The 24,252-nt window shown below is 33.9% G+C and overlaps 1 protein-coding gene across 1 annotated transcript in view; it reads right to left on the minus strand.

Moving 5' to 3' along the window:
* The window catches only part of LOC127115590 (myb family transcription factor PHL5), a 34,337-nt gene extending 11,176 nt beyond the window's left edge, over positions 1 to 23,161 (minus strand). Inside the window, exons 1-3 of the mRNA XM_051047100.1 lie at positions 22,560 to 23,161; positions 22,282 to 22,453; positions 22,123 to 22,199 (exon numbers count right to left, since the gene is read on the minus strand). Coding sequence (XP_050903057.1) covers positions 22,123 to 22,199; positions 22,282 to 22,453; positions 22,560 to 23,018 — 708 coding nt within the window. The 5' untranslated portion in view covers positions 23,019 to 23,161. The remainder of the gene's footprint in view (positions 1 to 22,122; positions 22,200 to 22,281; positions 22,454 to 22,559) is intronic.
* Between the last annotated feature and the right edge of the window lie 1,091 nt (positions 23,162 to 24,252).

A 24,252-nucleotide genomic window follows, 5' to 3' on the forward strand; every position in this document is an offset into this window, starting at 1 on the left:
ACATCAAAGGTACAAAAAAGATTGTCTTGCACTATTATTATTCTAATAATTATGAGATTCTTGGCTATAGTAATATCGATTAGAGTAGAGACTTGGATGACATAAAGAGCACTATTGATTTTGTGTTCTTTATGGGAGATACTGCTTTCACTTGGATGTCAAAGAAGCAACCTATCATCACACTGTCAACTTGTGAAGCCAAGTATGTCACCACCACATCATGTGTTTGTCATGCAATTTGCCTAAGGAACTTGTTTAAAGAGTTAAAAATGCCACAAGAAGATCCTATAGAAAAATGTGTTGATAATAAATCAACACTTGCTTTGGCAAAGAGTCCCGTATTTCATGAAAGAAGCAATCACATCGACACCTGTTACCACTTCATAAGAGAATGCATCGAGAAGAAGGAGGTGAAGTTGAAGTATTCAATTTCTCGAGATCAAGCAGCCGACATTTTCACCAAGCACCCATGTTGGAAAATTTCGTGAAACTAAGGAGTATGCTTGGAATCAGAAATCAAGTTTAAGAGGGGATGTTGAAATATTAAAATTTATTTGGGCCTAACCTTATTATTTGATTTTCGGGCTTAGTTATTTTGGGATTAGATTATTTTGGATAATGTTTCTAAAAAACTCTTGTAGTGTTTGGAGTGTCTAGATATTTCTTAGGGTTGTAATATTTTCTAGAACACTCTTGGAATTTCTAGAGTTGAGAAATCTTTAGAATTAGCGCGTATAGAGTTTTACTTAGAGTACTATAAATAGAGATGTAATCCTACACTTTTGTATCACGCAAAAATACAAAGTTCTCTCTTCCACAAAGTATTATCCTACCTATCAAGTTTCTATTCAAACCTCTAATGTTCCCACACACTTTCCCTAAACACAAAAAGGCTTTTTTTCCAACAGGTAGTTAGTAAGGAGGTAGTTAGAAGTTGTTGAGTTAGTTAAAATTCAACTAACTTCAACTACATATATTATGGTCTACATCTTTCTAATTGATTAGCTTTCGAATCAATAGAATAAGAATGAACTAGAGATTTATCAAAGCATAAGCTCTTTAACATGATATCAATCGTCTTCAATCTTTTCTTCCGCTAGCTATTTGTTCTCCTTCTTTTCTTCTCTCTGTGTTGATCGAAGCTCTCATAAATGGAAGAAATTGATGAGTCATCTCATGCGTCGAAGAATCGTACATCATTACAGGATATTGGTTGGGTATTTGGTAGTTCATTTGCAACCTCATTTGGTCATGAACTGTTTATCAAGTTGCAGTATAATAATTACCTGCTCTAGAACTAGAAACATGAAGGTGTAATCTTGATACATAAACTTCATAGCTACATGGTGAATCCAAAGATTCCTCCCATATTCAAAATAAATCAATATCGTCCACGAAACATAATCTCAGAGGACTATAAGACCTAGATTGTTCAATACCAGACTCTGTTTACATGGTTATATCAATAATCTAAGAAATGGTGTTACCACGTCTTCTATCTTGTAAATAATCATATGAGGTATGATAAAAGATACACAAATATTTTGCTACTAACATGAAAGCTCAAGTGTGTCAGTTGTGCAGATAACTCAAACTACCAAGAAACTTAATCGATATGCATATGAACTTATTATTCGCATCAAAGCCATTACATATTCCTTATTATATGTAGGTGATTACATCTCTGATCAAGATCATATTGATGATGTGCTTAATGGTCTTCCAAAGGAGTACAATACGTTTTTTATGCAAGTTTATGGACATCTCGATCCTTCTACAATGTATGATGTTGAGGTCATTATACATTTTCAACAGGCTCAACTTGATAAGTTCAAGAAAGAACTTTCAGTCTCTAATGTTACCTAGCTCAATATGAACCTATATCTGAGTGTGAAAACTAAATTAAGAACACCATTAAAATGAAGATAATGGTATGCATTGAATAATAAAGAAAGAGTTGCAGCAAATCTAATCTTACAATGATCAAGCACACCATATTTACATCATCATGAATTAGCTATCATGGCTAACTAACTCTCAACCACATGTAACAACTTATAGGAAGTTAGTTACAAGCTAACTCTCTATCATGATGATTGAGTCTGATGCTTAAGCATGCGTATGGTTGCTAAGATGCTTAGGCATGTGCTTAACTACCGCTCCAATACACAAGTAAATGTACCAACCACTACTTACCTTGTTGCTAAACATCCCCCCCTCAAGCTAGAGGGTATATTTATCACTTCTAGATTGCTTTGAAGGTTGTTGAATGGCCTTATATGAAGTGACTTGGTCATGATGTCAGCCACTTGATCCTTCGATGTAATAGAAAGAAAATGCAGGATTCCTATATGCTTAGTTCTCCCATAGAAAACTTGATTTGTAGCTATATGAAGAGCTAACTTATTGCCACAGTAAATTACAAAGGAGAAGGATGGTTAATGTGAAATTATTGTAGTATGTACAATATCTATTGTCCCTCACATGTAGCCTGAGCTAGTGCTCTATACTTAGCCTCAAATGATGATTTTGAAACCACATTTAGCTTCTTTCTTTTCCAACTAACTAAAGATATTCCAAGGAAGAAGGACAAACTAGTTTTAGAACTTATAGTATCGAGACATTCTCCCCAATCAGAATCAGAGAATCCTTTGAGTGTCAATGATGAGGATAAACTAAAAACCAAACCATTACCAGGACTACATTTGAGGTATTTCAAAACATATAGACTTGCTAGCATATGTTCACTAGTTGGTGCACTTAAGAATTGATTGAGTTAGGTTAAAGCATAAGAAATCTTTGGTCTGGAATGTGTTAAGTATAAAAGTCTCCCAATTTATCTTTTATATATTATTGGATCAGACAATGAATTACTAGAATGTTTTTGTAACTATAGATGGGGTTGCATTGGAGTATTACACGGTTTCACTCCACTTAAGCCAATGTCTCGTAAGAGATCAAGAGTATACTTTCTTTGACATAAAGTGATTCTCACTTTAAATCCTAGAAAATATTTGAGGACTCCTAGATCCTTAATGCTAAAGTTTTCATTTAAGAGGGTCTTAATATTGGTAATCTCACCAACACCGGTCCCCCATAAGACAAAATCATCTACATATACAAGGATCACTGTGAATAAAGTATCATTGGACTTAGTGTATAATGAATAATAAAATTTTGATTGAATTTATCCTAAGTGTAATAGAGTTGTGGCGAGCTTTGTATTCCATTGCTTGCTTGCTTGTTTTAAACCATGAAGAGATCTTTGAAGCTTGCAAACTAAGTTAGGATGAGGCGGCTCAAAACCTGGAGGAGGTTGCATATAGACCTCTTCGTTGAGATCTCCGAGTAAGAATGTTTTATTGACATCAAGCTGAAATAAGGGTCATTTTTTAGCAGTTGCAATGGCCATGAAAACCCTGATGGTTATCATTTTGACAAATGGACTGAAGGTATCAAGATAGTCAGTCCCTCAGTTTGAGTGAATCCTTTTGGCAACTAACCTTGCCTTATATCTATCTACAATGTGATTAGCATGTAACTTGAGTTTAAACACCCATCTATATCCAATAGCTTTCTTATGATCATGTAAGGTGACCAATTTCCATGTGTTAGTTTTCATCAACGTAGTCAATTTAGATTGAATGACATGATTCCAATTTGTATCATAAATAGCCTCTTCATATGCTTAAAGTAAGATGATTGTTATGTCTCTTCCTATCACACAAAGATAATGATGTTATGGCAAGAATTAGATCATTTTTGTCCCATTCCTACATGTGATTGGGATATATCTTGTTTAGCAATCGATAAGATTTGTAGTTAGAAGGATTTTGATCAAGTTATCATACTCTTGAAAGGATTAAATGATCAATATTCAGTTGTTAGATCTTAAATTATGCTGATGGGCCATCTCCCTAGCATCAACAAAGTTTATTCTTTGTTTGTTCAAGAAGAAAGACAAATTGTGACTCCCATTGATGAATCCAAATTACTTGCCTTCCTTAATGGTAAATTCCAAGGCATAGGTTTTTCTTCTCATGGTAGATATGGTAGAGGTTTTAGATCATTCAATGGTCAGGGTAGAGGTAATCGAGTATACACACATTATGGTATCACTAACAATACCATTGATACATGTTTTAAGAAACATGTATATCCTCCACATTGGCAACAACAAGGATTGATCAACAATGTACCTCATGATGAGTCTCATGATGATAAAGTTCCTCGTGATAATTCTTAAAAACAACTTCACCATCAAAATTCAAGTTTCTTAAGCTTTACTCCAGACTAACACAAAGCTTTGTTAGCTTTACTTCAACAATCTTCAAACCTAAAAAATTATTGTGTTAACCACCTCACCACTCATTCAAAGTCAAATATAGGTATTATCTGAACTATTCCTATCAATGTCACACATGAATCCTTCATACTTGATACATGTGCTACTGATCATGTATGCTTCTCTAAAAAAAAATATCTCTTGTTAGAAAAGAATCTCCCCCATAACAATAAAACTTCCTAATGGATCCATGGTCACCACTGATTATGCATGGACTATTTTCTTTGATAACATTTTCATTCTAACCAATGTCTTATACATGCCTCAATTCTCTTTTAATCTTATTTTTGTTCCTAAGCTAACTTATTGTTTAGATTGCAAACTCATTTTTAACAATTCTACTTGTTTAATACAGAAATCAGACTCAAAGAAGATGATTTGTGAAGCTGGTTTGAAAGGTAGACTTTACATTCTCAAGCATCCTAAACTTATAGTCTTCAACACACTCTCATGCAATTTTGGTTCATGTATTAAAAATTTGCATTTGAAGCATCGTACACATGTCAACTCTGTTAAACACCATGGTTCTTCTAATCACAATTCTTGTAACATTTGGCATTTAAGGGTTGGATACCCTTCTAATGAAAAATTAGTTGAAATAAAGAAATCATTTCCTTTTGTCTAAATTATGCAGTCATATTTACCTTGTGAAGTTTCCTTTTATGCCAAGCAAAAGATACTCCCTTTTTATAAGAGCATTCATAAATCTATTAACAACTTTGATTTAATTCATATGAATATGTGGGAGAAATTATATATTCCTTCTATTAATGGCCATAGATATTTCCTTACAGTTATAGATGATAAAAGCAAATTTACATGGATTTTTCTCATGAAGCATAAATCAGAAACTCAAAAACTTATTAAAGCTTTTGTCGCTATGGTTTACACTCAATATAACATCAAAATAAAGTTCCTAAGATCAGATAATGGTAGTGAGTCCATTCTTAAATATTTCTATAAGGAAACTGGTATTATACATTAAACCTCATGTGTTGGTACTCCTCAACAAAATTGCATAATGGAGAGAAAACACATACACATACTTGGTATTACTCAGGCTTTTTAATTTCAAGCTCAACTTATTAAACTTTTCTGCTCCTATGTAGTTTGTCATGTCATTCATATTATCAATAGATTGACCACACATTTCTTGCATAACAAGTCACCATTTCAAAATTTTCACCAGTGCTTACCTGATATTAATATACTTAGGGTGTTTGGATCTCTTTGTTTTTATTCTACCCTACAAGCCATTAGAAAGAAATTATATTCAAGTTCTAAGAAGTGCTTCTACCTAGATCTGCAAGTTGGTGTTAAAGGTCACATTTATTTGACCTTCATTCCAAAGTATTTTTTTTTGTATAGAGATGTTATTTTCTTTGAGTCCATTTTTCCTTACATGTTGGACAAGTTATCCCAGACATTGGACCAACATTTATTCCATGCCAACAACATACGAGTCCTAATCCAGCTGATTGTTTTGGCTTCCCTTACATTCATAACTCTCACCTTACATTTGATAATTCTCACCCGGAACCTTCAACTCAACCTATACCAAATACTTCTCACATTGAACCTTCAGATTCACCTATGGTCCACACTCCTAATAGTTAACCTGAATCCATTCCTCCAACCTTATTTATCCATTCACCTAACCATGATCTTCAATTTAGAAGATCCACCAGAATTTCTAAACATCCTTCATTTTTACAAGACTATCATTGCAACTTGATTGAGAATACATTTCAATCTCCTCTACGAGTAAGTATCCACTATCTTATTTCATTTCTTACCATATTGTCCATATGATTAGTGCATAATTGGACTATAATTTCACATAAAAACTTAGCATTTGTAAGATCAATTTTACGTTTTCGATAATTTAATTCCCTAACTTTTGATAGAATGTAACTTTAATTTCATTTGGTTGTGGTGTCTTTGACGTGTGTGTTAGTATGCAGGAAATTGATGCATTAATCCAAAAATGACTACACAAAACAAAGAAAATGTCACAAAGTAAGGAAAAGAGAAGTCAGCAAGCTCGCCCAACGAGAAGGAGCAAAGTGAGGGCGAGCTCTCTCATCGGGGTGAAGGTGACTCAAAGAAGAAGAATCCAAGTAGGAAAAGTTGTCATAGTCGTTGGGAGAGGTTTTTAGCAAGAAGCTCGTCAGGCGAGGTCTTGGTCGCCGGGCGAGACAGGAAATTTGCTTTTCTATAAAGACCAACCAAATCAAAATTTGGAGGAACACTTGATATTTTTATGCCTTAAAACTCATTGTAAGATCAAAAACTCAGAGTCCATTGAATCAAAGTCGAATACGCAACTTGATCGATTAATCAACTTATATGCTTATTCATCTCTTGTCATGTCTTTTGGAGAGAGTTACTATGGTGATGAGTGGCTAAACCCTTTTTGTCTGGATTGAATGTAGTTAATCTTGATCATATGTATTTTGTTTGAATCTTGTCTTGTGAAATAAGTTATTAATCAGTATTGATATTATCTTTGCTTTCATTTCTTTGTTTGGTTTGAATTACTGTTGATAAATATCTTTCAAACCTAGACCTAAGATAATCATCTATCAATGAGAAAACTCTAGATATAGATTTGTAAATTGATATTCACTTGTATAAAGCTTTAAGATTATTGTGTTGATTATTAGGTGGAAAGATCATTTAGTAATCCATATGATAATATTCATAATATTCCGTTAGCCATAGACGGTATTGAGAGGATACATGGTAATAAAGATTGATAAACATGTTCACATGCTAGATTAAGAAAATACATATGATAAAGGTTAATGAAATCCAACCTTGACATATTTCTCTAATTTTTAATTTCGTAAAAGCATTCACCGTTGTTACAAATTGTTGCAATCATTACTTTCAAAAATCAAAACTCTTGTTACCCTTTCCTTAAAACTATAGGGAGGTAGCACATATATTTGAGAGTAAAAAGTGGGGAGATATGATTTATCCACCGATCCATATCAATTATGACTTAGTGAGAGATTTTTATGCAAACGCCCTTTCGTCGGAAGGTGAGCCTTTTACTTTCACTACTTTTGTTCAAGGGAGGAATTTGAGGTTTGGTAGGGATCAAATTAATGAGGTTATGGGGGAGCCTCTTACCTTGGAGATAGGAGCTCGATGAATACACCCTCCAGTTCAATCGTCATAGGAGTATTTAGGAGATTTCCAGCTCCATCTTACTTGAGGGACATAGTGTGCAATACAATGCTTCTGGATTTTCTTTGAGGTACTTAAAGGAAGAAATAAAACAAACTGCATAAATTATCCTCCTTTTGATTTTGAACAGCATCAAGCCCAAGATGCATCGCTCATCCGATCCCATCGATACTGCACACCTTGTTCACTATATTTTAAAAATAAACAGGTGGATGTAGCAAGAATAATAGAAAATGAGATCAAGCTGGTAGCTGAAAGTGGACGTCAAATTGGGCCTCCCTTGGTTTTCCCTGCTCTCATCATGGCTATTTATGCTCATGGTCGAGTTAATACTCCTCTGCAGGTACATGAAACACTTACTAGTGTTATTGATGATTTATATGTCATCAGGCACTGTGTGGCCCAGAAAAATAAGAGTGCAAGTGAAGCTTCCACCTCTGGAAATATGAACTTTCAAGATTGGGATCTGAGGCAAAAGGCTATATGCAACTATACTTGGGATATGTTGGAAGCGAATCAGAGAGCTTTTGTTTTGATGCATGATTACATGATCAAATGCAGATGCAGATAAGAGAGCATAATGAAGACCATCAGATTGCTAGTCGTGATCAATTCCTGGCTCATGCTAATTGGCCTGAGGGCATGCCATTTTCTCGGGAGGAGGAAGTTGGTCATGAAGAGGAGGGTGATGATGAATCATGTTCTGATGATGAGGAGTGAGGATTGGAGGAGGTGACAATCACGGTAAGCTTACTATTACAAAGTGAATAAGTTTAAAAGTTTTCGGTCATTATTTCTTTTTATGTTAATGCTTTTATTTCAGTTGTATTTTGTTTTTGCTCTCATTTTGGTTGTAGTTCAAAACTATTTTAGAGATGTGTAATTCTACTTTTGACTATTTTGGGGAGTACCCTTTTGTTCGTGTTTACACCAAAACTTTGAATGTTTAAGTAATTATTAAGTTGTTGTTGATTATGTTGCATGTTTTAATTTTGTTTAGCAAATAAATTTTTGTTGTTTATCTTCAAGTTTAGTTTTCTAACTTGCTTATAGAAGCAAAGCAAGAGTCAATCAAGTTTTAAAGTTGTTCAACAAAAATGTGATGGTGATGATAGAAATTTTGATGTGAAGCATGAAAGAAAGGTACATGGTTATTGCTTTTTAGAATGTTAGCATGAATTTGAACTCTGTGCTTTATGTAAAATCATTTCATGCATCATTTTGAAAAAACTTGTTTCAAATGCTTGAATCACTTAGGACAAAACTAGAAATTGTGAGAAAACTCTCCATTGTTCACTAAATTGCTAAGGATGACTAATAGTTCTTGTTTTAGCTCGGTCGATTCAAGTTAAATCTTGAGTTTGTTGTAAATTTGTGAAAGCATGGAAATGATCAAGGTATTTTTTTTGTTTATGAGAAATACCACTAAACCAAAAATGACTTCAATTTACCTTGTGAGAGTGTGAGTATTTGAAAAACCCTTTGAGCCATAAAAGTCTTGAATTAATTGAAAAATTCAACAAAATTGACTCATTGCAAATGTTTTCTTCAAAGCAAACACAAGCCAATTTTGTTGAAACAAAAAAAAATGAAGAAAATTCTTGAAAGGAAAGAAATAAATGTTTAAAGTTGGGGAAATTTTTTAGTTGAATGAAATAAGAAAAAGAAAAATGTTAAAAATGGGCCAATGAAGAAAAATGTAATAAAGAAAAAGACAACAAAGAAAAAAGATTATGTTGGCTATCAAAAGACATTGAGGGATGAAAAAGAGAATGAGAAAAGAACAAGAATAAATGTTATATAAACTTGAAGTTTTATTCATAAAATTTTAAACCAATGTTGTTTCAAATACCTCAGAAATGACCCTTTGTTGTGAAACCCGACCATGTTTCAACCATGAAAATCCCTTAGTGATCTATGCTTCTCTGATTTTGCAATGATTGGTGAGATGAATGCATGAATTGATATGGATGTTACCGATATTATCAGATGAGAGTATTTGTCTCGAATGAATGAGTACAAAATTATTCATCCATTTTATGAAGATAAGAGTTAGGGCGATTCAAGTATGAAAATGTTGTTGCTTGAGAATGTATTACATGATTTTTGTGTTTATAACTTAATTCATATTCATGTTATAATTCTAGAAAATGATTGAGCATCACTTGTACGCGTGCATCTGTTCATCTTGAACCATGCATGTTTCTTGTGATTTTGAAGCTTGAGTAAATTTTCTTGTTTTTTTAAGAGAGTTTAAAAATTGTTTGAGGGCAAACAAAGATTCAACTTGGGGAGAGTTTGATGAGTGCCAAATTGGACTATAATTTCACATGAAAACTTGGCATTTGTAAGCTCAACTTTATGTTTTTGATCATTTAATTCCCCGATTTTTGATGGAATATAACTTTAATTGCATTTGTTTGTGGTATCTTTGTGTGTGTGTTAGTATGCAGGAAATTGATGCATTAATCCAAAAATGACTACACAAAATAAAGAAAATGTCATAAAGCAAGGACGAGAGAAGTCAGCAAGCTTGCCCAGCGAGAAAGAGCGAATAGAGGGCGAGCTCGCCCAGCAAAGTGAAGGTGAGACAAAGAAGACGAATTCCAGTAGTAAAAGTTGTCATGGTCGTCGGGCGAGGTTCGTACTAGGAAGCTCGTCGGGCGAGGTTTTTAACAGGAAGCTCGCCAGGCAAGGTCTTGGTCTCCGAGTGAGATAGGAAATTTGATTTTTCTATTAATAGAAACCAAATCATAATTTGGAGGAATACTTGATATTTTTATGCCCTAAAATTCATTGTAAGATCAAAAAATTAGAATCCATTGAATCAAAGTCGAATACGCAACCTTGACCGATTAATCAATTTGGATGCATATTCATCTCTTGTCATTTCTTTTGGAATCAGTGACTATGGTGATGTGTAGCTAAACCCTTTTTGTCCAGATTGGATGTAGTTAAATGTTGATCATATGTATTTCGTTTGAATCTTGTCTTGTGAACTAAGTAATTAATAAATATTGATACTATCTTTTCTTTCATGTCTTTCTTTAGTTTGAATTACTATTGATAAATATCTTTCAAACCTAGACCTAAGATAGTCATCTATCACTGAGCAAACTCTAGATATAGATTTGTAAGTTGATATTCACTCGTATCAAGATTTAAGATTATTGTGTTGATTATTAGGTTGAGAGATCATTTAGTAATCAATACGGTAATATTCATAATATCGCTTTAGACATAAATGGTATTGAGAGGATACGTGATAATAGAGATTGATAAACATGTTCACATGCTAGATTAAGAAAATACATATGAGAAAGGTTAATGAAATCCAATCTTGACATATTCCCTTAATTGTTAATTTCTTAAAAGCATTTACTGTTGTTACAAACTATTGCAATTATTACTTTCCAAAACCAAAACTCTTGTTACCCTTTCCTTAAAACTATATTAATTGCTGAATGGCGGTTATGTCGCACTAATCCCTATGGAGACGATACAAAAATACTTACCCTTAATTGAAAAACCACTAAAAAAAGGTTTTTAACACCCTACTACTCATACCAAATACATTCTCAATTTATCATTCATTTTTTAATATATGAAATTCTCAACACATCACCATGACAAAATCGATCTTTTAGCTGATTCCATATGCTTGAAGAAGTTTCCGTCCATAAGATACTCTGAGATATTTCAGGGTCCACTGAATTATTTAGCCATGACATGATAAAATCGATCTTTTAGATCCTTCCCTAAATCCTACTATCCCAAAATATCTTACCCTTACATAAGCCTTGTTACAACCTTGCAAATACCTCAAAAGTGCGTGTTTAATTATGACTATGATTGACCTTGTTAGAAATTTTACAAACTCACTGTTAAATGCTTTTGTATTTTGAATGTGTGATTATCTTGTCAAATTGATTGAATAAAGGTGAGATGAGAGAAATATTGAGTACTTATGTTGTTTGAAGAGCTTTTTACAGTTAGTTAGAATGAAGTTGGGAACATATGTGTTGGTAAGGGTAAGCATTTTATTTCTGATGAAATTTTCAGTGTACAGACTGTTAGAACAAGATTTGGTTATGCATTTATGCCTTGAGTTTGGATGATAACAATGTTGTATTTGTGTTCAAACAATTTTGGTACCCGTAATGGTTTGTTATTATATAGCTTTAACAACCAGTTTAGATTCTGAATATATGATGTGCAATGTCACGAATTTATGAACATTGTGTTCCAATTTCACTTCTACGCAGGTCATAAGAAGTTCTGAAAGATGTTCAAAGTTGTTGTTGCAATGATCTTTCTGCTTCTGTACTATTTCACTCCTAAGAAGCTTATAAGGAGACGTCATATTGATGCTGCAACATTCTCTTAGTTTGTGCTTCTGTATGTTTCTCTAATCTATAAGCTTATGAAGAATGGAAAGCTTCTGAAGTTATGTTACTGAGCTGAAGATTCTGCAGATCTCAAGCCAGACATTGAGGTTATCAAGGTTCTAACTGTAGACTCTAAAGATTCTAAAAGATCTCAAGCCAGACTAGTGACGTTGTCAAGGTTCTGACCAAAGATTCTGAAGTTTCTGAATCCATCAGTATGTTTCTTCATTTCATGCTTCATCAACTTTCATCAGAAACCAATGAACTTGAAGATAAGATCAAATGGGTACATGATCAAATAACACATAATACAAATCAGATATTCTTTCCACTACCTAATTTCGTGGACAAGTATAGTACTATACATCACACCTGTCACTGAATTTGTGGGCGAAGGATAGTAAGCAGTATCACTCCTTTCACCATCCAACAGTGAAAAACCATTCTATTTGGTTTCCCTATTTTTTCCTTCAATTGTCTTCTCCTTAGGCTATATAAGTGAGACTTGGAGACTTGAAGAAATAGACACATATAGAAGAATACTGAAGCGCTGAAAAAATTTGACAAATTTTATTTGTGAAAAGCTATCATTTTTCTATACAGTTTTTCTTTACGTATTTGTTTATAATTTGTGTAAAATCTGCTTGTGTAGAAGTAACTTGTAACATAAAAAATATTATTCAAACTGTTTGTTTGATTCCTTAAGGAGACTAGGGTATAGTTGGATTCTTAAGAAGACAAAGAAAGTTGTTCTTTGTGAGTCCTTAAGGAGACTAGGGTATAGTCGGATCCTTGAGAAAACAAAGAAGGTTATTCTTTGTGATTATTGTAATCAGTTGATTATAGTGGATTAAGTCCTTATGTATAAGGAAAAACCACCTTGGTGGGTGGACTGGAGTAGCTTTGAGTTTCAAGCGAACCAGGATAAAAATACTTGTGTTTTTGTCTCTTTGTGTTTAACATTTAAGTGGTGTTTCTTTAGTTGAGTAAAAGATTTTGTTTTTGTAAAACCCAATTCAAACCCCCATTTCTTGTGTTTTTGACACCTTCCATTGGTATCAGAGCTCCGGTTCTGATTGTGATAAAATATTTATCAACACTTCACCGTGTTTAGTACCAATCTAATTTTGTGTGAAAAATAATGGTTGTTGCTAATGCTACTAACATTGTTAACAACAATTAGAGAGATCACCATAATGTTAAACCACCAATATTTGATGGTGAGAAATTTGGTAACTTGAAAAATATAATTGAAAGCTTCTTTCTTGGATACGATGTTGATATATGGGATCTTGTAGTCGATGGCCACGTTCACCCAGTTAATGCTGAAGGAAATAATATAGCAAGAAGTGCTATGTCTGATCAACAAAAGAAAGATTTCAAAAATCATCATAAGGCCAAAACTATATTGCTAAATGATATCTCTTATACTGATTCTGAAAAGATAACAAATAGAGATTCTGCAAAATCCATATTTGACTCTCTGAGGATGACTCATGAGGGGAAGGCTCAAGTAAAGGAGACAAAGGCTTTGGCCTTAATCCATAATTACGAAGCATTCAGAATGGAAGATGATGAAACCGTTGAGACTATGTTCTCAAGATTTCAGATGCTTGTTGCAGGACTGAAAGTTCTAGACAAAGGATACTCTACAACTGATCATGTCAAGAAGATAATCAGAAGTCTCCCTAAAAAATGGAGACCTATGGTAACTGCTTTGAAGCTGGCAAAGGATCTTAACAGTATTAATCTTGAAGAACATGTTAGTTCTTTGAGAAGCCACAAGATTGAACTCGAGGAAGATGAACCTCAGAAACAAGGTAAATCTGTTGCACTAAAGTCCAAGCCTGAGAAGACAAGAGCTTATCAAGATGAGGAAGAATCAGAAGGTTCTGATGAAGACTCAGATGATGATGTTGAGTTGTCTTTGATTTCTAAGAGGGTCAACAGACTCCGAAAACACATGCATAATGGGCAAGGGAAGTTCAGAGGAGCTAGAAGGACTGTTGGTCATTCTGATTCTTCGTCTAGACAGAAGAAGAAAGGTTCTGAAAAAGAAGTTATCTACTTAGAATGCAAGGACCCAAACCACTACAAAAATGAATGTACTAAGCTGAAAAAGGAAAGAAGGCCTAAGAATATTTTTTATAAAGGTAAGAAGGGGATGATGGCTACATGGGATAACTTAGGATCTGAAGAAGAAGATTCTGACGAAGAAAAAGCTAACATAGAATTAATGGCAATTATAGATGATCCAAAAGGTTATGAAGAACCAAAAGACAAGGTGCTGGCAGAATCACAATCAGACTCTGATTCTGAAGAGATATCCTTAGCAACTCAGCTGAAACTCTAGTCATATTACTTGGACAGTGGATGCTCGCGACATATGACAGGTAGAAGGTCTATGTAACAAGATTTAGAACTTAAGCTTGGAGGCTTCATTGATTTCGGAGGAAACCAGAAAGGAAAGATTATTGGCTTCAGAACTATTGGTAATGGTAAACTTCCTTCTATTACTAATGTTCTTTTAGTCGATGGTCGAATGCATAACCTATTATCTATTAGTCAACTTAGTGACAACAATAATGATATCATTTTAATCAAAAGTCGTGTAAGGATGTTAGTTAGAAAGATGGTATAATCCTTTTTAACAGAAAGAGAAAGAACAACATTTATAAATTAGACTTTCTGATCTTGAGGATCAAAATGTAAAATTTTTAATGTCTGTTAATGAGGAGGAATGGGTATAGCCCAGACGTTTGGACCATGTTAGCATGAGAAGGATTTCTCAGCTAAATAATCTTGGATTAGTCAGAGGCTTACCCAACCTGAAGCTTGTCTCAGATGCTCTTTGTGAAGGCATGTCAGAAAGGAAAGTTTTCTAAAACATCTTTCAAAGCGAAAACTATTGTTTCTACCTCTAGACCGTTAGAACTTCTGCATATTTATTTGTTTGGACTAGTGAAATCTGCCTCTATCAATGGAAAGAAGTATAGATTGGTCATATTTAATGACTATAGTCGATGGACATGGGTAAAGTTCTTGAAATTTCAAGGATGAGTCACATTTTATGTTCTGTACCTTCTTCTCACTAGTGCAAACAAAAATGAATTGCAAAATAGTCAGAGTCAAAAGTGATTGTGATAGAGAATTTGAAAATAAACATTTTGAAAATATTTTTGATGAAAATGGTATTTCCCATAATTTCTCATGTCCTAGAACTCCACAAATAAATGGAGTTGTAGAAAGTAAGAATAGGACCCTATAAGAAATGGCACGCACCATGATCTAAGAAACTGATATGGCTAAGCATTTATGGGCAGAAGCAGTTAACACAACTTTCTATATTCAGAATAAGTTTTCTATCAGACTAATTCTGGGTAAGACTCCCTATGAATTATGGAAGAACACAAATCCCAAAATTTCTTACTTTCATCCTTTTGGCTGTGAGTGTTTTATGTTGAACACTAAAAAGAATCTTGGCAAATTTGACCATAAGGCACAAAAGTTCTTATTGTTAGGATTTTCTGAACGCTAAGGAATCTAAAGCAAAAGACCAAGAAGCAACTCAACCAGAAGCTATCATTGGTCTAACTCATCAGAAGAAGATGATACCAAGAACTTCTCATTCTGAAGAATTGATTCTGGGAGATAAAGACGCATCAGTCAGAACTAGATCTTCATTCAAACCTACTGAAGAGACTCTTCTAGGTTTGGTATCTCTGATATAACTCACATCTATTAATGAAGCTCTTCTAGATAATGAATGAATTCTGGCTATGCAAGAGGAATTGAATCAATTCACCAGAAATGACATTTGGGATCTTGTTTAGAAACCAAAGGGTTTCCATGTTATTGGAACCATATGGGTTTTCAAAAATAAGCTTAATGAGAAGGGCGAAGTTGTCAGAAACAAGGCTTGACTGGTAGCACAAGGTTATAGTTAGCAAGAAGGTATAGACTATACAGAATCCTTCGCTCCAGTTTCCAGGTTAGAGTCTATTCGTCTTTTAATTTCGTTTGTAGTCAATCATAACATCATCCTTTATCAGATGGATATTAAGACTGCATTCTTAAATGGATACATTTCTGAAGAGGTATATGTGCACCAACCTCCTAGGTTTGAAAATTCTCAAAATCCTAACTTTGTTTTTAAATTGAAAAATTCGTTATATGGTCTAAAACAAGCTCTCAGAGCTTGGTATGATAAATTAAGTAACTTCCTTTTGGAAAATGACTTCAACATAGGGAAAATGGACACAACTCTCTTTTGTAAAACCTTTAAAAATGATATTTTGGTTGTGCAAATTTATGTTGATGATATTATTTTTAGTTATGCTAATGCTTCGTTCTGCAAGGATTTTGCTAAGTTAATGCAGGTAGAGTTTGAAATGAGTCTGATAGGAGAACTCAAGTTCTTTCTAGGAATCCAGATTGATCAATGTTTAGAAGGAACGTAAATTCATCAAAGCAAATATACAAGGGAACTTTTAAAGAAGTTTAACTTTTCAGAATGCTAGCAAGCAAAGACTCCAATGCATCCTACATGCACTCTAGAGAAAGAAGAGGTAATCAGTAAGGTAAATATGAAGCTATTCAGAGGTATGATAGGCTCTCTCCTTTATCGAACCACTTCTAGACTTGATATTTTATTCAACGTCTTCTTATGTGCTCACTTCTAATCAGATCCCAGGGAGACCCACTTAACTTTTGTTAAGAGAATCTTCAAGTATCTAAAAGGTACTACTAACCTTGGTTTGTTTTATAGAAAATAAAGTGAATATAAATTAGTAGGCTATTGTGATGTTGACAATGCTAGAGACAAAATATAAAGGAAAAGTACTTCTCGAAGTTGTCAATTTTTGGGAGACAATCTGATATCATGGTCCAGCAAGAGACAATCAACAATTGTGCTTTCAACAGCCAAAGCTGAATATAGTGCAGCTTCTAGATGCAACACTCAGATACTCTAGATAAAGAGTCAACTAGAAGATTATCATATATCTGAGAGTAACATTCACATTCTCTATGATAATACTTTTGCTATTTGTTGGTCTAAGAATCCTATCTTGCATTCTAGGGCTAAGCATATTGAAATTAAACATCACTTCTTACGTGACTATGTTCAAAAGGGTTATTTTCACCTAAAATTTGTTGATACAGACCATCAATGGGTTGATATATTTACAAAACCCCTTGCTGAAGATAGATTCGTTTTCATTTTGAAAAACTTATTTACAGATTTATGTCCAGAATTAAAAGATGAATTTTATAATGTTTAAGTCTAAAGAACTCTAGATTAGACTCTGAGAATTTATTTGTTGATTCTGAGACATGAGCTTTCTAAAGTGAGAAAGCTTCATGAATCAGAAAGGTTCAGATCATAAGTAATCTTATTGATTTGTCTTTCTGATTCTAAATAGTTATTGCAATAAATGTTTGTCATATCGTTTAATATCATATGGTTCTAAGTGGTGACAAATGTCCCACTTTATGAGCATGTGTGATGATAACGTGACACATTGGGTTTCACATTTCTTAGAATTAGGTTACAATCTCTTACGCTTTCCCCCATGCCTGCATAATTTTTAATTTTCCGCCATTGCAAAATTTTTCTATATAAACTCACTTCACTCACCTTTTCACACTACACTCACATCTACTCCCACACCTTTCTCTCTTTCAAACCTAAATCATCCTCTCTGTAATTTTTCTTCTATCATCTTCAATATCTTTCATATGGAAGAATAGAAACAACCACAACAACAAGCTCAATCCCAACCTCAACCTTCTCATTAGGCAACTGCTGATAAGAACACCCATCCCTATAGGGGAGAAACCAACGGTAGTAATAACCCACCAGACTACCCTATCTTCATGAAGATCGATCTTCCAAATATTTTGGCGTACTACATGGAAATTTGTCTCGAAGATAATGTTGATCCATTGGTGGATCCCTTAAATCTACCGGATGACTACCCAACTGTTCCGCCTCCTCCTCCTCCTTCCCAAAACCCTTAGTTTTCAAAAATAGTCTTTGCACGTGTTTTTTTTTATATTTATATCCAATTGTGTGTGTGCCTTTTTAGGCTTGTTTGAGTACTTGCTGCATTTCTATTATGTTTTCTTTGAATTTCAATCTTGTAATCAATTGTATCTTTTCTTCCTTTTTGCACATATTTAATGAAAATCATGTTTGTTTCTTTCCATCACTTTTACTTTATTTGTCTATGTCTTTTTGATTGATGACAATGGGGGAAAACATATTTAAGGGGAAGAATCATAATTGATTTTGATATACCTATATTCATAAATTAGAACCCAAACATTGTTTAATGTTTCTACTAACAACTACTTCGAAGAATAGTTTGTTAAGTGTTTTGCAGGGATAAGTTCAAACTTCAGAAGCTCTTTTTGAAGTTTCTCATATCAGTATATAGGTTACCAGTTTATGAAGAAATGGTTTACTCTCTAAGTCTGAAGCTTTAAACATTGTTTGAGAAGAATCTCAACCAAGAATCAGATCCAAGCATTGAGTCTTCAAGGAATTAAAAACTAGGCTCTAAACTTGGAACTTAGGGAATTTGGCATTAAGTTTTGGAAGAATTGAAAATTTAGGATCAAGTTATGAGGAAGTGTAATTTCCATAGTAATCAGACTTGGCAATCAAGCTTTTAAGAAGAATTCTTAACCAGGTCTTGAAAGGTCTTTTCAAAGGTAATCAAGCTCCGAAAGAAAATTTCAAAGCGAACCGGAATTCAAGCTTCTGAAGATAACCAAGCTCTAAAGCTTCTTCAAAAGAATTCAACCAAGCTTCTGAAGTGAAGCTCATCAGAATGTTGATGTTAACAAAGCAATGCTTTGGACAACATCAAGCAACTTCTAAAGACAAACCAGATTCTGATGGAAGTTCACTCTGGTACTTAGAAAAAGGTTAATCAGGAAAGTGCTCTTTCATTCTGATTTTATCTTTTTAGGATTATACATCTCAAGGGGATATTTATGCTTCTGTAAGATGTATTCTCTTGTGATTACCCTGTACAAAAATGTTCATCAAAATACATGTTTTTGTCATCATCAAAAGGGGGGAGATTGTTAGAACAAGATTTGGTTTTGCATATATACCTTGAGTTTTGATGATAACAATGTTGTATTTGTATGAGAACAATTTTGATACCTTAATGGTTTGTTATTATGTAGCTTTAACACCTAGTTTTGATTATGAGTATATGACATACAACGTCACCAGTTTCTGAATATTGTGTTCCTATTCCGCTTTTGCGTCAGTCATAACAAGTTCTAAAAGATGTTCAAAGTTGTTGCTACAATGATCTTTCTGCTTATGTACTGATTCACTCATAAGAAGCTTCTGAGGAGACGTTATGTTGATGCTGCAACATTCTCTCGTTTTGTGCTTCTGGATGTGACTCTGATCGATAAGCTTCTAAAGAATGGAAAGCTTCTGAAATTGTGTTACTTAGCTGAAGATTATGAAGATCTCAATCCAGACGTTGAGGTTATCAAGGTTCTGACTGTAGACTCTGAAGATTCTGAAGATCTCAAGCCAGACTACTGACGTTGTCAAGGTTCTAATCGAAGATTTTGAAGTTTCTGAATCCAGCTATATGTTTCTTCATTTCATGCTTCATCAACTTTCATCAGAACTCAATGAACTTGAAGATAAGATCAAATGGGTATGTGATCAAATAGTACATAGTACAAATCAAATATTCTTTCCACTTCTAATTTCGTGGGCAAGGAAAGTACTATACATCAAACCAATCACTGAATTTATGGACGAAGGACAATACGCAGTACGACTCATTTCACCATCCAACAGTGAACAACCATTCCATTTTGTTTCCCCATTTCCCCCTCCAATGGTCTTCTCCTTATGCTATATAACTGAAACTTGGAGACTTAAAGAAATACACACATATAGAAGAATACTGAAGCACTGCAAAACTTCACAGAGTTTATTTCTAAAAAGCTATCATTTTTCTATACCATTTTTATTTAAGTATTTGTTTATCTTTTGTGTAAAATCTTCTCGTGTAGAAGAAACTTGTAACACACAAAATATTATTTAAACTGTTTGTTTGATTCCTTAAGGAGACTATGATATAGTTGGATTCTTAAGAAGACAAAGAAAATTGTTCTTTGTGAGTCCTTAATGAGACTAGGATATAGTCAGATCCTTGAGAAAACAAAGAATGTTATTCTTTGTGATTATTATAATCAGTTGGTTACAGTGGATTAAGTACTTGTGTATAAGGAAAAATCACCTTGACAGATGGACTGGAGTAGCTTTGAGTTTCAAACGAATCAGGATAAAAACACTTATGTTTTTATCTCTTTGTTATTAACGTTTAAGTGGTGTTCTTGAGTTGAGTAAAAACTTTTTATTTTTTAAAATCCAATTCAAATCCCCCTTTCTTGTGTTTTTCACACCTTCACAGACAAGTTACTTGAGGACAACCAACATAGTAAGTTTGAGGTTGTGACGACTCCCGATCATTACATAATATTTGTGAGCAATTTCAGACAAATTGGTGGAATTTTGAGAAAAAACCAAGCCAGAAGGTTGAAAAAGTGAGCAAAAATTCCAAATGAGAAGAAAGTTGAAACTTAGTGAAAATTAGAAGAAAAAGAAAGAAAAAATAAAGAAAAAAGAAAGAATATGTCATTGTTTTTCTCGCGGTCACGATGCTAACATCATAGGCGCGATGGCGTCATATATCGCGATCACAATGAATGCTAACGCAACCGCGATGAAGCGAAACCGTGACACACATTTTCATCTTTAAATAGAAAAATGAAAGCTTTTTTGCGGTGACGAATTTTGGAGAGAAATTGACGGCCAGGATCTTTTGGTGAGCAAATTTGGTGAGTATTAAACCCGTTGGAGAGCATATTTTCTGTTCATTTTGATGAATATTTATTATCAGTTCGTGGTAATTGTTAATTTCACTTTGAGTAGTTAAATTATTTTAGATTAGGTCTTTTGAGATGAACCTAATTATTCTTAGTGGATCATATGACTGTTTGAGAATATTGAATGATTTTTATGTTATAATCATTATTTATTGTTCTTGTATTCGTTGAGTTTTGTGTGTTGACGAGCGTGCAAATTTATCTTAGATGAGTATGAATTATTGACTACAAGTCCACTAATCTCAACTAGGATCATTATTCAACTTATTAATTAACTAGGAATAGGTAATTATAAGTTGTGCCTTTTGAATTAACGCACTTAGAAATGTATGATTTAGCTCTGAATTGGCCTAAAGAATTAGAGAATTATGATTTAAATTATTGAGTTTTATACCAAGGAATTGGATATAGTGGTCTTGTTAATTCTCCGTGATATTATCGCATAATTGTTATTTATCTGATACACAATCATCAACAGGTGTAATTAGGGGATTCGTCTTTCCTTATCGAACTTTACTCCGAAAGTTTTTTTCATCTTTGTTTCGTACCAAATCATAATTGTAAACTTCATTTATTCAATTTAAATCGCATTGTTATTACCTTGTTTTAATTCGCAATCCCTGTAGATACAAATTGTTATATTACTTGAACGAGACTAGTACACTTGTTAATTTAGTCCATCATCAGTTATCAAGAGACTCCCAACTGCAAGCCTACCTGATTCTATGATCTCCTTATTTTGCCTTGCATAAGGAACTGGCCATTTCTTAGACCAATCAGCACAAACTTCTGTTCAAAAGTGAGAAATGTGTGTTTCTAGGTGTCTCTAACAAATTTGGTAGGATCTTCATCTCTAAAGATGTATCCTTCAACGAGTACAAATTTCTCTACTCCACTTTGTTTCCTCCAGGCACAAATATTTTGCACTATATAGAGCCAATCATCTCTCTGCTTTTGACACAACAACTGACTCTACTGATGACTTTATCTCTCACATATTGAGTACAAACGTTCTTCCTATGGACCAACATCATAGGACACAAGTTCTGATTCCATCATGCCTAGTAATACCTAATAGTTAGAAGGTAGTTAAGTTAGAGTTTCTAAGAACTCAACCAACTTCAAGTCATCTATATATTGCAATTTACGTCTTTGTAATTGATTAGCTTTTGAATCAATAGAATGAGAATGAATCAAAGATTCAACAAATCATAAGCTCTCTAATAATATATAGCAATTGTCTCATAAAAATAAAATTACCTGCAAATGACTTTTAACATGAGAAATGTTCAAAACATCCAAACCCATCATCTGAAGTATAGCCTTAGGCTTTGCCTCTGTGATTAATTAATGATTAATTAAGCATTAGGTAATATCTAACTTCTATGCTCTATTAATAAAATGATTATATAAACTTACTTTCTGCACCACCAAGCTGGTTTACAATCATAACAAATGGCTCATGCATTTCTTTTGTCCATCTCAATCTTCTTTTATTCCTTGTAGTTATCTTAGAATCATAGTTGGTAGATGTTGAAAAATCAAATCCACAAGGTGAAGATTGCTTGTCTTGGTTTATACATGACTCCAACTGATAAGACATTTATGAATTATGGCACAGTTTAGTTTAATAGAAAATAAAAAAAGGATGCATATTATCGAATTTATACCGTCGCAAATGTGTAACAAGTAAGTACCTGAGTTTTCTGAAAGGAAACTTCACGAGACTTCTGATGTAACGCGGAATAACCCTCCAGCACCTTTTTATGTTGTTGTGGAGAGTTCTCACAAATTGGCTTGTTATCAGAACAAGAGGCAAGTTCACTACACTTCTCGGAATAAGAAATACTATCTTCACTGCTAGCAGACATTAAAGATTCAACAACGAAATCGAAAGAGGTAGTTGGTTGATCTTGTTTGGCGATATTGTTTGAGTAGTTCTCTTGGAAAAACTGAAAAGGTGATTCAGTTGTAGTTTCCATGGAAAATTCATTGCTCCAAATAGGAAACTCAATCTGTTGCTGATAGTACTGTTGTTGAGGTTGAAAGCTCTTATTTGTTTCATGAATGATTGTTGTTATATCTTCTAGAGGAGTTACTATGCTGAAAGGCTCAAAGCTTTCATGTTCAGATAATTCCCATTCATTTGTGTACATGTTGGAAGTTTGGAGCAATATTTGATATATCACTTTTGTCTTCTGCGGAAGGGGTAGTTTAGTTTACTTCACTACTTATGTTCCTTTATATGCCACAAGCCTGAGCCTAGCCCAACAAAAACATCAACATGAAAAAGTGTACTTGTGTGATGTCCACATACATTTGGATTTTACATCCCGATTCTTTATAGTAATAAAAACGCGCAATAATAGGCATGAGATTAAACGATTTAGATTGCACATGCATTAAATTGACTTTTGTTTTGGACCGGATCCATGGTCCATGAAAAAATACGAATAATAAATACTGAAAGGAAAGATACACCGAACATCTGAACACTCATCTCTGTCGAGGATATACAATCACGTCCTTTATTGCATCTCTCACTGTTGGTATCCAATCGAACAGTCACACAAACATTGTGTCGAATCACACGGGCACGATTTTAATCACCCATATTATATAAAGATCAGATCGCGCAATTTCAATTTCAAGTATTCAATTCATTCTTACTCTCATATTACTCTTCACTCACTAACTGACTTGGGCGTTGGGGTGATAATATTTCTGGTCAACTTCTCTCCGTTGTACCAAAAGCTTGCTCCACCACTCTAAGACCTCATTTCATAAGTTCACTACACATTTATGATTCTCGAACAGAACAGTAACGTTGTCTTTGGGAAGCAACTTTTGGTTCCCACTGCTTTTTCCACAAAAAAACATTGTCTTTTCACCAAAGAGTTAGATCATTGATCTTCTCCTCTCATATCATCGATCTTCTCTCTCAAATCACCGATCTCTTTCTTACAGATCACTGATCTACTTCTCTCAAAACACTGATATTTTTATCGAACAGGGATGTTGTCGTAAACGCCACAAGAGCACGACTAAAGCAATCAAAACCTCGCAAAGAACGAATCAGGGGCAAACGCCACAATAGTATGACTAAAGCAATCAAAATCCCACATCAAACAAATCAAAGTATTATCGCAAACACAACTGGCGTACAACCCAATCAATCAAAACCCTACACCGAAAGTAAAATGGATGAAAACAATGAATCAAAAAGTGCTAATGAGCTCAATCCCTCTTGGTAGCTAGTCTCTCCAGAGGCAGAGGTAAGTCCCCAATATATCGACCTCGAATCAAGTTCAAACTTAAGGGAAGGGATTGGATACTAATCTTTGATCGGGAAAAGTCTTCATAGACGTCCAATAAAACTTTCAGATTCAA

This window comes from Lathyrus oleraceus, chromosome 1, assembly GCF_024323335.1.
Source record: "Lathyrus oleraceus cultivar Zhongwan6 chromosome 1, CAAS_Psat_ZW6_1.0, whole genome shotgun sequence".
NCBI classification, from domain to species: Eukaryota; Viridiplantae; Streptophyta; class Magnoliopsida; order Fabales; family Fabaceae; genus Lathyrus; species Lathyrus oleraceus.